General features: G+C 41.6%; 1 protein-coding gene across 1 annotated transcript; it reads right to left on the bottom strand.

The window, feature by feature from the left end:
• Positions 1-897: 897 nt before the first annotated feature.
• LOC110986105 (cystine/glutamate transporter-like) lies at positions 898-15,811 on the bottom strand. The gene is made up of 11 exons (XM_022247746.2): positions 15,184-15,811; positions 14,140-14,265; positions 10,364-10,466; positions 9,342-9,386; positions 8,467-8,590; positions 7,852-7,955; positions 7,522-7,618; positions 6,827-6,976; positions 4,103-4,280; positions 3,829-3,918; positions 898-1,038 (listed from the first exon to the last, which is right to left on the bottom strand). Exons 1-10 carry the CDS (start codon positions 15,686-15,688, stop codon positions 3,854-3,856), a joined length of 1,497 nt encoding a protein of 498 aa, XP_022103438.1. The 5' UTR covers positions 15,689-15,811; the 3' UTR covers positions 898-1,038; positions 3,829-3,853.
• Between the last annotated feature and the right edge of the window lie 10 nt (positions 15,812-15,821).

Below are 15,821 nucleotides of genomic sequence, written 5' to 3'. Positions count from 1 at the left end.
ATAGAGTACATGGATTGAGAAGCAGCAATGATTACCCCTTGAGAATTCTAATTGCAACAGCTAGTGCATGAAGCTTCTGAAGCCATTGACACATCTTTACTTCTAAAATCTGCTTTTAGAATCTCTCAAACATTCCTTCGCACACGGGTGTTAATCCCGGGGGATGGGGGTGTATATTGCCCCAATTTTTGAGGTGGGGGATGGGCTATGAATCAATCCTCCTCACTTTGAATGGTGAAAAAAAAATAAAAATAAACAAATAAATAAAAAAATAAAGCGGATTGTGAAGAATTTGTCGGACTTCCCAACTACTAGAATGAATTCAATATCACTCAAAAATGGAAAATAATTGTAGAAAGCCCCAAATATACCATTCCCATGTAAGATTTTGCAAGAGTGTAATTAATATCCCGAATCTACATCAATATCATGACCATCGACCTCTATATATAATCATATGGTGTCAACCCCCACCCTATTTTTCAAATTTTCTGGCCGGGCAAGTCACCCCCACCTCCCCCCAATTTCCGGCACAAATTTACGCCACTGCCTTCGCAAATTTCTACAATGCCACAAATCTTGAGTGTCCAATGTCGCTTCTTACTCTTTGTACACCTTCGTACACCGTGAGAAAAGCCTGTCGTGATCTCGATTATGTGAATTGCTTCCGAATCTCTTCACGGTTGCGATAATTTGATTTGGTCTTGAATTGCTTAGCATTAATGTATAAGATGACATGCCTTACCGTTGACTGGCAGACTGCAACTCTGGCTGGAGTTCTTAGGGAAACTTTCGTCTTAGAAGTCAGAAAGCTGAATGCACAGACTTGACGCTGTTAAACTGAGGCTATTTCATAGGTACTGTGTATTGTTGAAGTGTGTTCCCGTTGGCAAAACTTCAAGAGGTCGAAGATCGCACGCCCAAGAGTAAACACATCAAGCACGTAGATAGTGTGCCATTGTATTCAAATGTTATTCCGCGGAGAGTTCATTGTCTCTTGTTGCACCAATATTGAAGTCTGTGGTGTTGGGACATTGACTAACAAGAAGAAACAAAGACAAGTGTCTACATCTTCGCTTGTCAAACCTCGGCGGTAATCTACAGGGCTTTCCATTTTCAAAATGTGAAGTATACATTTTCAAAGTTCGCCCTTATGAGACATAATTTTAAATTTCGTTTGCCGAGATTTTTTAAAGAAATGTTATTTCTATTTTTGGGAAAAAAAGTTTTACGAACTGGAAATGTACTTAACATTTTGAAAATTCTTCACGGCTTTCGTAGTGCATGAGACGAAAATTTGGGCCCCCTAGACCTGGTAACGCCTCTGTACACAGGAGCGTAGCGACCCCGATAATACGGGAAATCCAAACGCGCATTCGGTCGACAGATTTCGCGCACTGTAATTGGTTCACGCGATGCAAACTCTTGGAGGGGCGCTATTGTGAAACGCCCGGTATTCCAGTCGGCAAATAGCTAGAGCTTCGGTTAGCAAATGAATCCAACTTAAAGCACATACGTTTGCCGTCGGCATTTCCCTGAAGCATGCAACGTAGCTACCACGGATCACTTTGTGAATTTTACATGACACGAGGTTGGCGAATAAGTTACTAGTTGCAAATTGACTCTGGCACACCCCCCTCAAGAAAATGCCTTCGCTACTCCCCTGTCTGTACATATATTGTACATATCGGGAGGGGAGGGGGAATAAGACCGTGGATTGTCCCTTATTTTTTTCATGTCAAGATCTGTCTTTTGTTATCAGTAAGTGAATAAAACTTTAATTTTGATCATTCTTCGTCTGGTAATCCTTTAATTCTTCAGAAATGTTCCAGTAGAGTTCCACATAAATGGTCATAATAATATACTAACCCTCCTCTGATTTGAACAAATCCCAATTTCACGAAATCCAGTCATTTCTGTAGATTAATTAAACTCAAAAACAACCTATTTGCCTCATGAATGACAGAGTTCACTGTTGCATATATACCAATGGTATTTAAAGGCCACCACTCGCAACAAATATAAAGATTAAATGCAGTTAAACTTAAAGTGTTTAATAACAATTTTAAGCCTTTAGACGATTCTCGGTAATAGAGGGTTTGCGAGCCCGCCATCTTGCAGGCCAGTCCTTTTGTTCCACAAGGTATGCATAAAGGAGATATCCCAGTGGAATAACAGAACTGCCCTGGAAATGGCTACCATGCAAAGCCTCTATTCAATTATGATTATCATCACTTCATCTGTAGCTGATCAGCCAACACATCCACTTTATTTGCATTAACCTGTAGATAAAGCAGTGTTTGATTGATAGGCTACAAAAAAGAAATACATATATGACTTTCAGGAATAAAGTCTTAAAATGCTTACACACCAAGTTTATGCAAACTTTATAGATCCCAACTGCACACACGGTTTAGTTATAAAACATTCTCTACACGTTTTTTGTTTCACGTTTTTACTGATCTTTAAAATCTGTTCATACCATTTTCACTATTATTGTGTTAACTTCCACATCGTGCTTTTGTTTCATACTTCCCCCATTTGTTTTGTTTTGCTAATTTTTGAAAATGCACTACTTATAATACTGCAATAATAATTGTTTCAGAATTTTAAATACTCCAATATGAGTAAAAAAGATAATCGATGACTCGCGGTGTCGTGTTGCTGGTAGCGACGTTTCGGCTGCCAGTGCTGCTAGCCTACAGCACTGGCAGCCGAAACGTCGCTACCAGCAACACGACACCGCGAGTCATCGATTATCTTTTTTACTGTATTTGTCATCCACCGCGGTGATTATGTTTATCTCTTCTACTCCAATATGATATGATTTTTTCGGCGCAAGCTATTACAGGGAAAGCAGTTTTAGCAGATAAGAATACCATGTTACCATGTTAATTATTGTAATACTGCAAAGATATGAGGATTCCATACAGACTGACCTATTCTTATTTTCTTTTGGTTTGATTTTCTAGTTTTCATAATTCTTGGCCTGTCGTAATAATGATCTTGTTTGACCGACAGTGCATGCAGGCTTTCAAGTAGTGGCGTACCCAGTAGCGGATCATAGGGGGTAAGATGCATCCTCCGACAAGTTGTCAATGATTTAGGGGTTTCAAGGTACTACAATCTTTCGTGAAAACTATTTGACAGTTGTTTATAGACAAAAGACCTATTTGCCCTAGCCCTCTCCCCAGGTCCGGATAGGCCACTCCTTGTAATTTTGTTTTCTCGAATACTCTTCTTTCCTCCCCAAAAGCAGTACCTCTTTAATTAATACACAATCAATCCATGCATGTGTTGGACTTCATTTACAATTTCGGGCAAATTCGAGCGCGAACTATACATATAGTTCGACCTGTAGTCCCTTGCTTTTTAACAATGTGCATGCGCATTTCAGGTACACTCGAACGTCCATGGGCGGTCAAGTTTTAGAAATCTCATCGTTAATCACATTTAACTTTTGGCTGCGATTCTCGCAGCATACATCTCGTACAATTATTTTCATTTGAATGGTTCCCTCTGTAACGATAAACGAAACCGGCTATTGATAACCAGCGGAGCGACCATACCCCTGGGCCTGGTCCCAAATAGTCGACTACATAGTCCAAACCATCTATTGATCGAGTGGTGTTAATCGAACTAAAGTGCAGTTAACTATACTCGTCGCACGAATTTGCCCTCCTTTGTAACGAAAATTATTAACTGTGATCTATATGGAGTGCCATTATTTGCTTTATTCCATCTTATATTTCAAGTCTTCCATCACATTATCATCCGTACATTATATGCGAAATATGCGACTACATTCAAACAATCAGTATTACGTACCGCTCCTGCTGTAACAGAATTGTCTCTAGTCTGATTTTGTATCTTGCGGCGCTATCAACAGGAATCTCTGCAGGACTGACGTCAGAGTGTCTGATGAAATAGATTTACAAGATGGTAACATTAGTATCATATCAAGGTTTTAGGAATATTCTGGGAAAAATTGCTCTCTTTCTTCTGCTAACTCGTTACGGTTTCTCGTAAGTTCGACTTACGAAAGACTTGGGCCCATGGATCATAACATGCACGCACGACTTGAACTATGCCGCTATCTTACCGAGTGCATTTGTGAACCAGCTAGGTTTACTCTCCCACCAAACGAATAGAAGGTAGACTGGTATCCCTGTCACGGTGATAGCGGCTCCGATGCCACAATCCAATGGCGAGGAGTAAAGGGAGACAGCCAGTACAAACAAACCGCACGCAATGAAGATGATGGGCAGAATGATTGGAACCTGACCAAAGCAGAAAATTTGAGTGGGCTTTCCCATTACACTTTCAGAGCCTGCTTGATTTACATGGATCCAGATCAGTGATCCGGAGTTGGTTCACTAACACCAGAACCCGCCTAACGGATGGAGCGAACCAGCTTTGACATTTGAAGCAAGATATGGGACAGAGAGCACTGCCTTCACACCTTTGTGTTGGTCATTGTTTGATTGAAATCTCAAGAATTCATTTCAGACATCTAGGGGTGTAAAAATAGTCAAGAGTGTGTACTGGGGTTAGAAATTTGTAGGGGTACCCCTCCATCCCATATCATTCTTGCTGGGTATATGGGTATAAGCTTTGGGACCACTGATCGAGATCCAGGTCCGTGTGGTACAAACAAGCCCACGGAGTACCAAACGTGACGTCACAAGCACGCTCAACTATTAACACACGCACAATATTTCTGTATGGTGTACTATTTACGACACACATTTCTCTCTCTCCCTAGCCTCCCTCCAGGCGACGCAATTACACGACGCGACGGCACGACGGCTCCCTTGCGTCATGCCGTCGGGTGGCACTGTCGCCTTCTTGCCATTACTTTTGTACAAACACGACGCATCGCGTCGTGCCGTCGCCCGTCGCGTCGTGCTGTCTTAGGTCGTTTCCTTGTTGCATTTTTTCTGCCTAAATGTCGTGTTGCCCCTTCCGTCGCCCGTCGCGTCTTGCTGTCGTGCGTCGCGTCGTACGTCGTGTCGTGCATCGTGTCGCCTGAAGCACGACTCGACGCACGACACGACGCACGACGCGACGCGTCGTGTGCTTTCGCCCTTTACTTCGTGTGTGTACAAAAGTTATGGCAAGAAGGCAACGGTGGGACCCAATGGCACGATGCAAGGGAGCCGTTGTGCCGTCACGTCGTCTGGTTGCGTCGCCTGGAGGGAGGCCATAGAGAGAGAAATGTTTGTCGTAAATAGTACACCGTAATTTCTGTAGTACATAATATTGTATACTCCGACATGAGTACGGAACTTCACGACAAGGAATTGTTACTTTCCCACCTCAGGACACTAGAAATTTTATTTAGTTTCAAGAAAAGTGTGCTGAAGTATCGGAAAAGGGTTTTAATACGACAGTCTTGACGGCTGCGCTTGCCAACCAGTGGTAGTAGCATGCGTGCGCCCGTCTTATTTGCCTATTTCATGGGAAAGGTCCATTGTGCGCGAGACGTATTCACCACGGTACTCCATAACAACTGGTCTCCGGCGCTGACATGAATTGGGGAGTGTGATCTTTTAGACTAATTTAGTGAAGACGCACTCCTACTATCAGGTTAATTAGCACACCCCCAATTGAGTCTACCAATTTTCTCCCACATTCTATAGGTTTTCCAGGTCAAATATCCACAGTATTAGGCGGAATGCCAAATTAGGTATTCAAATGTCAATAGGCCAACCAAATGTCCACACAATAGGATAAAGCCAGAGTAAATGTCTACTTAGCCACGTCAATATCGCAGTAGATAATTCAAATAACAATAGGGAAATCAAATATCCACATAAAGAAAATTGTAATGTAACCAAGTAACCAGTGGTGAATAACTTCGCTGATAGGTTCATCAAGTGCAGCATTGGTCATTCAAATATCCCAAGCAAATATTTGGTGTTAAATAGATGCTGTACCACCCCGACGATGACAAGCAGCGACTTTACGATACCTATGTGAAATTTTATTCAAAGATAATTTTGGAATATTCTTTTTTAAACGGACAGATATTACTTCATGTGGAAGGCATTTCAAAGACTGATGTAAAGAGAAGAAATAAGCCTTAGTAACAATTGGTTTTAAAAATATCTTTCATGGTTTCAGGTGGAAGTATCATCTCACATCTTGATCATTTCAAACATCCACTCATTTCAGATCACTATATAACATTTGATTGCCCTGGTAGACGTCGGTTTTTTTTCTGTGTGGATATTTGACCTACCCAGCGGATTTTCGATTTACATTTTTATATATTATGATACCTTATTGAAATCTGAACTACTTATTTGGACTCCACGTCATATTCTTGACATATGATCTGTTTATGTTGATGATTACTGTAAAAATGTGGACATTGACCTGAAAAACATTTATATTTAGCAAAGTTGAGTCAAACAGTTTTGAGTGGGTGAACGGGGTTGCAACCTTCCACGCCCCCTCTCTATCGGCCATCATACGTCGTTTTCGTGCCAATTAAAGTTTGGAAAGTGATGGCTTCAACTACAGTTTCCTTAAAATGTCAAATTCAGCATTATAGCAGAATTACATAGGCCCATTTTTCCCAAACATCATTGACCACTATAAGATATGTTCCACAGAATGTCTCGATTCCATGAAAATATACAATTTTAAGTCCGTGTTAACTTTCAAATAAATCACTTCTTCCAACGCGGACAAGAGAAAGGCACACTGGCTTTGAGAGGGCCGAAAAATGGTCCTATAAGGATTAATAAGGTTAAAACCACAATATTTCACTGTTGGCAATCATGCGCCGATTAAGGCGCCTTTTTATCTGACATCGTACCTTAAATGGTCTTGGCATGTCTGGGTGCTTCCATCGGTAGTATGGGATGATGGCAAATGACAGGCAGCTAAACAACCAGTTAGGAAAACTCATGTAGTTGAGTATCGTACCGACATCTCCAAAAAGCAGCATGCACACAACAATTGGGAACTACGGTTGGAAGCATTATCAGCGATAATATCTGAGAGATCATTATGACTCCTCAGGAAAAACATCAGAAAAATGCAATTAGGATGACTCACTAGTGAACCTATCGACAGAAAGGATAAGTGTGTTATTAAATCATTGCAAAGCAATTTAAACCTTAAAAAGAGGGCGTTGGGGTCCATGTGAAAACAAGTGTTTTCCTTTTTACTTCCAAACAAACAAACAAGCACCCCAACAAACAAACAAGCACCCCTTTCGCCTCGCAAATTTCCTTTATTTTCTCTTCCTTTCGAATACAAATGAGTACAAGGAGGGATTCAGATTATCTAAAGAACCTCCGGAGACGCAAAAGCTTATTCCCGATTTTGTGTGATGTATCAACGGCATTATATTCATCAGTTCCACAGAGGCCCTTTATGACATGTATTGTTTAGATATGGAGGAGAAAAAAAACGGCAAGAGCATAAATTTGACTGGGGAAAACGACAGTGATGATTGTGCTTATAAAAAAACAGTATAATGTATATCAAACAGAACAAAATCATTACGAAAGCGAGTGCCGCCGGTAAAGGTGTCTTGTAGTGCACGTGGATCATCCCCAGAACTTCAGGCGTGACGCCCTCCTGCGATGACACCATGAGAGACCTGAAAGAAGCAAATTGTACATCACAATTAATAATAGTATTATTAATATTCAAACATATCCTCCAAAGGAAAAAGGTTTCCAAGAGTTTGTTTGCTCCTTACAAGTTGAAAACCGAAAAAGAAATGATTCACTTTATAAATTTTATAAATGCAATTTATAAAAGTTAAATCATTTGCCCAAATATCAACTTTAATGAATTTTGATTTTTATGAATTTTTGAAAAGTTACGAACCTGGCAGTTGCAAATATTGCTCCATTAACACCTCCGATACAAGACAAAGCGACAGCCAACGAACAAACTGCAGACCAAGATCCAAGCACTCGGTCACCAAAAGTCTTTTAGAAAGGAGAAAATAGACACTGTTATAACATTATTAAAACCAGATGGAAAGTATAATTATTTCCATTAGGCCATACAATACTGAATCAATTCTGTTCATGACAAAATGGACTATAGACCCTTTGCATACGTATATGCCCGCGATGGTCAAAGTAAAAAAAACACTCACACACAGACAAAGTACAGCTTTTTCTATACAGTGATAAGAGTCACTGCTGCCGTGCGCCAACGCTTATAAAGAAATACGTATACCTTGGCCGATGGCTGATGCTTGCATGTTCACTCCCAACTTTGGATTTCTTAAAATTCTGATACAAATCATGTTTTGCTAATATTCAACCTCAAACTGTATGGTATCACCCGCAGATGTTTAAGTATTTTCATTTTTTAAAAGTTTGACAGGTCTACGATCACTTTCAGTGCCAAAATATGATTTTGGACCCCTATGGGTAGAATAATCTACCGTCTGAAGTCTCTTCAAGTTCTTATAGGTTGTCAGTTAGTTACCAAGGCCACAGCATTTGAAGCCAGCAGCTCCACTGGAGAAATGACCACATAGTACGCTACATTGACCATCATGTAAACTACAGTTATGATGGTCATCGATACGATGATCCCTAGTGGAATATTTCTGTGGGAAAAGGAAAGAGTAACGCAGACATAAAAGTATGTCGAAGCTAAAAGCAACTGTTAGAGCAATAAATCGATCAAAAGGCCGACAATCGTCTGGAGATTTCAACTTTAGGGATTCATGAGGGCGGCCCTAAAAGAGCCGGATCCATCCCCAACAAACCTTATTCCAATATCGCCGCATGGCACTTTTTTTTACTAGCCGAGCCTTTGGGAGTTTTTTAGTAACTCTTTGCAGTCATTTTGAAACTGATTTTGTTAAAACCGAACCTACCGTTTTTGCGCATTGCCAAAATTTCCGTCCGCCAATAATGTATAAATGTTCTTTTTCACTGCAGTGCTCAGTGCACTGCAGGGTGGCATGCGTGTAGCCTTCAATTTCCAATGACCGTAACAACAAAATCACGTCAGATTGAGTTGAAACTCCACATTGTTTTTTACTGATGAGCAGTTACTGGTTTAAAAAAATGGGCTTTGAACGGTCGAGTTCTAAGGCCCCGGTTGTGAGATTGTCTAATTAAACCCGGCTCTTTGGGTTAAAAATTCTGTTATGCATCGTGCTTTTCGTATTTTGAAACAGGTAAGCAGTAAATTCAACAGCCAACGTTGAAGTAATAAATCATTATAAATCTCATGTTATCCTCGGCATTTGGAACTCATTGCTACTTTTTCCTAATGTGATAGTTGCAGACTCATGCAAGTGACCTTAGAAGATGCTGTTCTCTTAGCAACGTTCAAGTTGCCCTCTCTACCTTGAAGGATTGATCATCTCTTCAGTGACACAGGGCAGGTATTGCCTATGGAGAGAGTATGAACATGCAATATTTCATAAGGGAATAAATGCGTGCTTGGTCGGTCTTAGGTTTGTCAAAGACAAGATCAAGAGAATGGATGCTGATAATGTGCCAAAGCAATGAAAGGTGAGTTGAAGGGAATTTACAGCCTTCCAGCCCCTATTACATCAAGTGTTAGAGACCGGCCACGTGATAAGCTATCGATCAGTAGGAATGGCTAAACTGTTTTGGGTATTCATGAATAATAATTTACAGTCTACTTTTTGCTACGATGTCAATGTAAAATGTACTCACAAAAAGTCTCCAAGCAAAGAAGAAACAAAACAGTGCACATCTAGAAAGCTTTCTGAAAGGGCACAATATGCTGGTATTTAAAGACCGCTACTCTTAATGAAGTCTTTTTAACGCTTTAAGGTGATAGCACAACTCCCTCCTCTCTCGTCCACACAGACAGAAGTTCTGAAACCTTCATTCTTCCACAGTTGCAAACTAACCTGACGGACCAGTGGCGTGTCGGGGGGGGGGCAACTTGCCCACCTCTGACGCATTCCCCTCCCCAACTATTTTCTCTTTTGTACAGTAGCATAATCGGTACATTTATTTTTCAAATATTAGTGCCACAACCCAAAGAAAACAACACCACGAAATAAAAGCAATGATGTCGGGACCGTGAGTAAGGATTCGAAGTTTTTTCTTCCCCCACATTATGTTGAATATTAAAGCCCCATACCACATTCGCCTTTAAATCCCTCCCGGCACCAAAAAGCTGGCTACACCGCTGGGACGGATGCGCGTATAGCTTGATTAGATCTAAATTAGGCCTATTTATCAAACAAATGTGAACTGAACTGTGTGAATGAAAAATGGGTGTCTCACTGGTGATATCTTACTCCAAACGAAATGATTTGGTAGGGTACATCAGACAATTTCATCACAGAAAATGAGGTTGCTCCCTGGAGCAGTGTTATAAACCTTCTTACCATCCTGAATAAGCAAAGAGACCCGAATAGAAAGCCAGCGGAATCCTCTCTGGTGGAACATCAATTACCGGCGTAAATGCGTTCTCAAAGTTTTCCCCTTGACCTGCAAAAGAGATAAATATCATAACATTTACTGCAACCACGGTATTATGATATCAAAGTTTACAAGCAGCAAAATCGAATGAGAAAATCAGTGCGAGTCAGCACATCCCATATACCGTCTCTACTTAAACCCCACCCAAAACAACCCCGCCTAACCTATCCCAAACCAACTGACCCAGGCCAATCAATTCAGCTGGACCAAGCAAACCCGATATCCAGCCCAACCCAAGCACGTTCTGGGTTCTACACTGGTGTTAGGGTAAGAAAAGTCTTACACCAAAGTGTTAGCCCAACCTTAACTCAAAATGTTGTTCCGTTCCCTAGAAAGGTTGGTTTGATCCCTTGAGACCCCTTGAATATTATTTAGCTCCTCAAAATAACATTTTGCTTCCTCGAAAAGTTCTTCCACTCGAAATGTTATTTCTTTCCCTATAGAGACAATATTTCATTCCTCGGAATGCTATTTTGTTATCTTAAAAACCGTGTTTTCTGCCTCAGAAACGTTTTTCATTCCCTGGAAGTGCCGTTTTCCCCCTTAAAATGTTTTTTGTTCCATTAAAGTAATACTGTGATCTCTCCAAATTACATTACATTCCCTCAAAATTATTTTGGTTCCCTAGAAATGGTGTTTTGTTCCTTCGAAATGTGGTATTGCCTCCTCGAAATGTTTTTCGTTCCTCAAAATAATATTTCTTTCCCTGGAAATCATATTTTGTTCCTTTAAAACACTTTTTCGTTCCCTCGAAGTGTTGCTGTTCCCATCGACATGGAAGCTGCGGCAGACAAAAAAGGTAGTTGTTGTTGTTAGTATATAGTATCAGTAAATAGTAAATAGTATCAGGCCACCCATCTGCCTTAATTTTTCCGGTGGACCTTTGACGTCTGGTGTTGATGGTCTCATAAGGTACTTTAAAGTAAAGAGCCCGATTCGACGCGAATTTGTACTGATATCAGTACTGAAACTATCGTTTTGTTTAAAAGTGGTAGGGTGAAGGTCCACCATTCTCTGTCCTTTAATGGGATAATGTCCTCGCTGCCATATCATGTGATAGTAAACTGCCTGCAGATAGTAACCTCCAATTACTCTTGGGTCCAAGTTTGTGCATTTCACCGCAGCTTATCCATGTCATAACTCGCCTTGAATCATAACCATCAACACAACCACAGATACAGTCGCCATCTACATAATGTCGTATGTGCTATAAAGAGTCCGGTCCTTTTGACGAGTGAGACCGACGAAGTAACCTCTGTATGTCTTTGCTCAGTTCCCTGAGGATCCAGTATACTAAGGATCACATGAACATCCTCTTCTTTGCAGTGCAGATTGTGTGCCTAGCATTTCCCGTGCATCCATGTATGGTCTGAATGTGCTGTCTGTAAGCGAACAACTTAATCGCATCTTGTACTTCCCCATGGTCGAGTTCGGGCGGCCTGTCCTTGACACGGGTTTCGCGTTCTCGCGCTCGAACGACGGGAACACGACTCAAGAACACTGTTCTTGAAACAGGTACACACACCACCTCCTCCTCTTCAGGGTTTTACACGAACACACGGGAAAACGTGTGAGATTTGATTTTTGAAAAGCTGCAAAAACTATCGAGATGGCTTACAAAACTGGAGACAATGGAAAGTTTTGCATAATTTACATCAATAATTTTCCATGACAGATATGATTTTTTAATGGAAAAGAAGTTAGCTCAAACATTTACTCTCGAAGAATGTACGAGGACGCCACCATGTTGCATGTTTGTTGCATGTTGCTTGCATGCTGCAAGTAACTAATAGCGACAACCGGTTGTACGTTCCCAGCGTTCGAGCGGCCGAGCCACAAACAACAGCAATCGCGGCGAAGTACACCGTAATTGCGGCTTATATATCTTCCTTTCACGCGAAAACCGACTGATAGAAAAAATGACATTGTATGGAAAAAAATCATGCCGCAGAAACAAAAAAGAATTTTCGTGTGGCCAGGCTTCACGTACAAACGTTTGCACAAAGAGACGGAAAAGCCGTAGATGAATGCCCAGTCACGACTGAAGCCAAAAGAGCACCTCGGCAAAGATGTAAAACCCTCAAACAACATCACACGCCGGAGCCGGGACGCACCCATGAAGTATCATTCAATCAAAATACACCAACTCAGCTCAAGTTCAACCGACCGATCTTGCCGTACCTTACGAAGGTGACACAAACCGTGGAGGTGCTTCACACCCTCCGACCGAGAGACCGTTGTCATGCGCACAACGCCACATGAGACTCACGTGGACTGCTGAACCACAGGCAAAAAGCCTGCCGGTCTGGTGCAAGCGACAGGAGTTAGCAAGGCTGTTCCAGATCCAGAAAGTGTGATGTCGATTCTATTTCCAAATCAGCAGATGAAACCAACTCTGAGGACAAGTTCGATCAGATGGTCATCAGCCGAATCCTCGTGTCTGATTTAAATTGCACCTTTGTGTCTCAGCCTTGTTTTCAACTTTTGTGTCACTATTCCAAAGGTCTTTTTTTCAAAGGGTATATTACTGCCTTTGGTTTCATGCTAAAGAATATTTCCAACTCATAGTTGTTCATGTGCATAGCAATAAGCTCGCGTTGGTCCTTTTCTCAGAAATGTTCTCAGAAAGTAAATGCTGGCTTGACAATTTTGATAGAAAAACCTATGCAAAGAACTGTGTCTTCCCTGGATGACATCCCAGCAACAGCGCCCTCACGTATTCAGGAAAACATGCAGAAAGTGCGCTTTTCATGGCATTCAACCAAATAAGAATGGAAAAGAGTTTTTATTGATTGAAGAAGAGTACAATGCTGCTCTGAAAAAAATATATGAAGGTTACACCTTAAAGTTACACCTTCCAAGTACCTCTGGTGTTAATTTTGTCCCCCTTTTGCCCCATGGCAATTTAGCCCACCGGTGATACATTTAGGTATTTTTGCTTGTCAAAAAGCTATCAAAATGCCAAAAAAAAAAAAAAAACACACACACACAAAAACAAAAACAAAATAAAACAAATATTTAATACGATTAAATAACTATATGTTTCTGCAAGAGATCAGAAAAGGCAGTAATCCGTATTCTACAGATACCACTACGGCCACTAAATCTTATGCCGCGACGACGTTGGGCCAAGTTGATCCGCTGATTGCCTCCACCTTGCACGGTCTTGAGTGAGTGCCAGGGCGTCCTTCGGCTGGAGATTTGTCTGCTGGGGGTCTTGCTGCAACTGGACGACGTCCTTCAAGCGGCTGTGGGGGCGACCGCGAGGACGGTTCCAGCCGGACAAAACTGAGTCAATTAGCTCTGGTGGGGGTAATGTACTGTCAGTGTATGCGCGAAAACAGTCGAAATAAAATATGGGTGCTAGACTTCTAACATTGCAAGAGAGACACGTTTACCGGGGACACATCTACCGTCAAGCCGCAGAGGATTACAAACTTATTTGGAGGGGAACATATTTACCTGTGTAAATGTGTCTGCAGGGCAGAGAGTTTTACCGTTCCCACCGCACCCATCACCCAAAAAGGAAAAAAATAATGAAAATAACAGTTTTGACAGAAGGAAATGCTATTTGAAGGTTGCAAAAAGGAATGGAAATAAGTAACTTTGTTCCTGTTCGCACTCCGTATGTGCAGAGCAATGGCAAACGTTTCATATTTGAGGGAAATCTATTACTTCATACCTTGAATCAAAAGGACAAAGCCTGCAATGATGATGATGACTAGCCCAAGAACCTTGGCGATGCTGAAGACAATCTGAACCCGATTGCTCCACGGGACACTCACGCTATTCAGGCAGAGCACGGTAGCTACAGAGATACAAATCAGTTTTTGTTAAGCTGTCGTTTATTCCTTTGACTAAAACTTAACAACCATGTAGGCTCCGAGTGGACGCCATATCTGCGTTGACACTGCACTCACACATTGTTCAGCTTGACGCGCGCGTGCATTGGCACTCATTATAAACGCGTCTTTGCGTTAATTGTAAACACGTAACCCTTTAAAGTTAAACACCTTTTTGGAAACAAACATGTTTCGATGTCCAGAAAGTGTAACCAACTGATCAACATGCTTTTTGTCTTGTGAAAAAACACCCAAATGTGTCATTGTGTCTCAATATATCAACACATTAACACGCATTTGTTCCTAACGTGTTTAGCTTTGGAGTATGAACCCCACAACACGTTCATACAGCAGTGAGGTGTTTAAAAGGCGTTGAAGCATAATCACTTGTTTTTACATTCCATTGGTCAAAGAGTCATGTATCGCGCGGGTACCAACTATCTAATAGATTTTGTCACTGTGGTAATGCTTCTAATTCTGGTTGTCGAATCACACAGCAGGAAGTCAGTTTTAGTGAAACTGCAAGGCGAAAAGTTACTATTACTTTGTAGCATAAACAACTTGAAGCCATCTCACAAGAGGGCGTTTCTCCTCAACATATGAAATGGCGTGTTGAAAACAGGCAGTGGAAATATGGTTAATAAGAAAAGATTTGTTGTAATAAATCAATTTTTTGGTAAGCCCCACTTTTTCCTTTCAATTCTTTTATTGATTATTTATAACTTCGGCCTTGAAAAAGATTCTGCTGCCCGAGATCAACTTGTTTAGCTTTCCATACTTATGTAAATTAATATATACAAATTCAGTTCCCTTGACTGACTGCTTCCTAAGACAGTCAGTTCCACCTTAGGAGATCATTGTGAAAGGGACACTTTTTAATGTACCTAGCACTGTCGTTCCTAACAGCTGGATGAGAACCCTTGGAATGGTGCATTCCCCAAAGAAAGGTCCGGTCAAATACGTGGCTGCAGTGATCATGAGTATAGCGCATGTTCCCGTGCGGGATGCGATGGTCAATGTGTAGATTCGTAGAAATGCCGGCACAGCGCCGAAGCTCTCCAGGAGGTAGGTGAAATCGCCTCCAGAACGCGGGATCATGGTCCCCAGCTCGGCGTAACACAAGGCTCCGATGGTCGAAAGTACACCGCAGGCCACCCAGACTAAGAGGGACAGACCCACGCTGCCGGTGTTTCGTAGGATACCTTTAGGGGAGATAAATATCCCCGAGCCGATGACCGCGCCCACGACCAGAGCGATGCAACCCCACAAGCCAATCTGGCGTTTGAGCACAACTCGATCCCGACTGGGTTTGCTGCTTTTCAGCGAACAAACCTCGCCCGTCTGGTGCTCCAGATCACGGGATGAACTCTCTCTGTCGTCTTGCTTCATTGTATTCTCTGATTTGATTCTAAAATCACTGCATAAAAGTTTCTTTTTTCATAGCTAGTATGAATTATCCACAGTATTTCAGTCGGTGGGGTGCCTTATCGCTTTAGTGATACTCAAAAAGTACAAGGGTGAA

The sequence above is a fragment of the Acanthaster planci genome, linkage group LG06, assembly GCF_054643075.1.
Source record: "Acanthaster planci isolate LZ-2023a linkage group LG06, COTS_SCS, whole genome shotgun sequence".
NCBI lineage: Eukaryota > Metazoa > Echinodermata > Asteroidea > Valvatida > Acanthasteridae > Acanthaster > Acanthaster planci.
This window is presented reverse-complemented; position numbering and strand designations above follow the sequence as displayed.

What these genes read in the sequence shown, in the direction of transcription:
- LOC110986105 (XM_022247746.2), bottom strand. Translation starts at nt 15,688, where the DNA reads ATGAAGCAAGACGACAGAGAGAGTTCATCCCGTGATCTGGAGCACCAG. An exon ending in GTTAGGAACGACAGTGCTAG is followed by an intron (nt 14,266 to 15,183) that starts GTACATTAAAAA and finishes GTATCTCTGTAG; the next exon opens with CTACCGTGCTCTGCCTGAAT. An exon ending in CTCTTTGCTTATTCAGGATG is followed by an intron (nt 9,387 to 10,363) that starts GTAAGAAGGTTT and finishes CTCTCTCCATAG; the next exon opens with GCAATACCTGCCCTGTGTCA.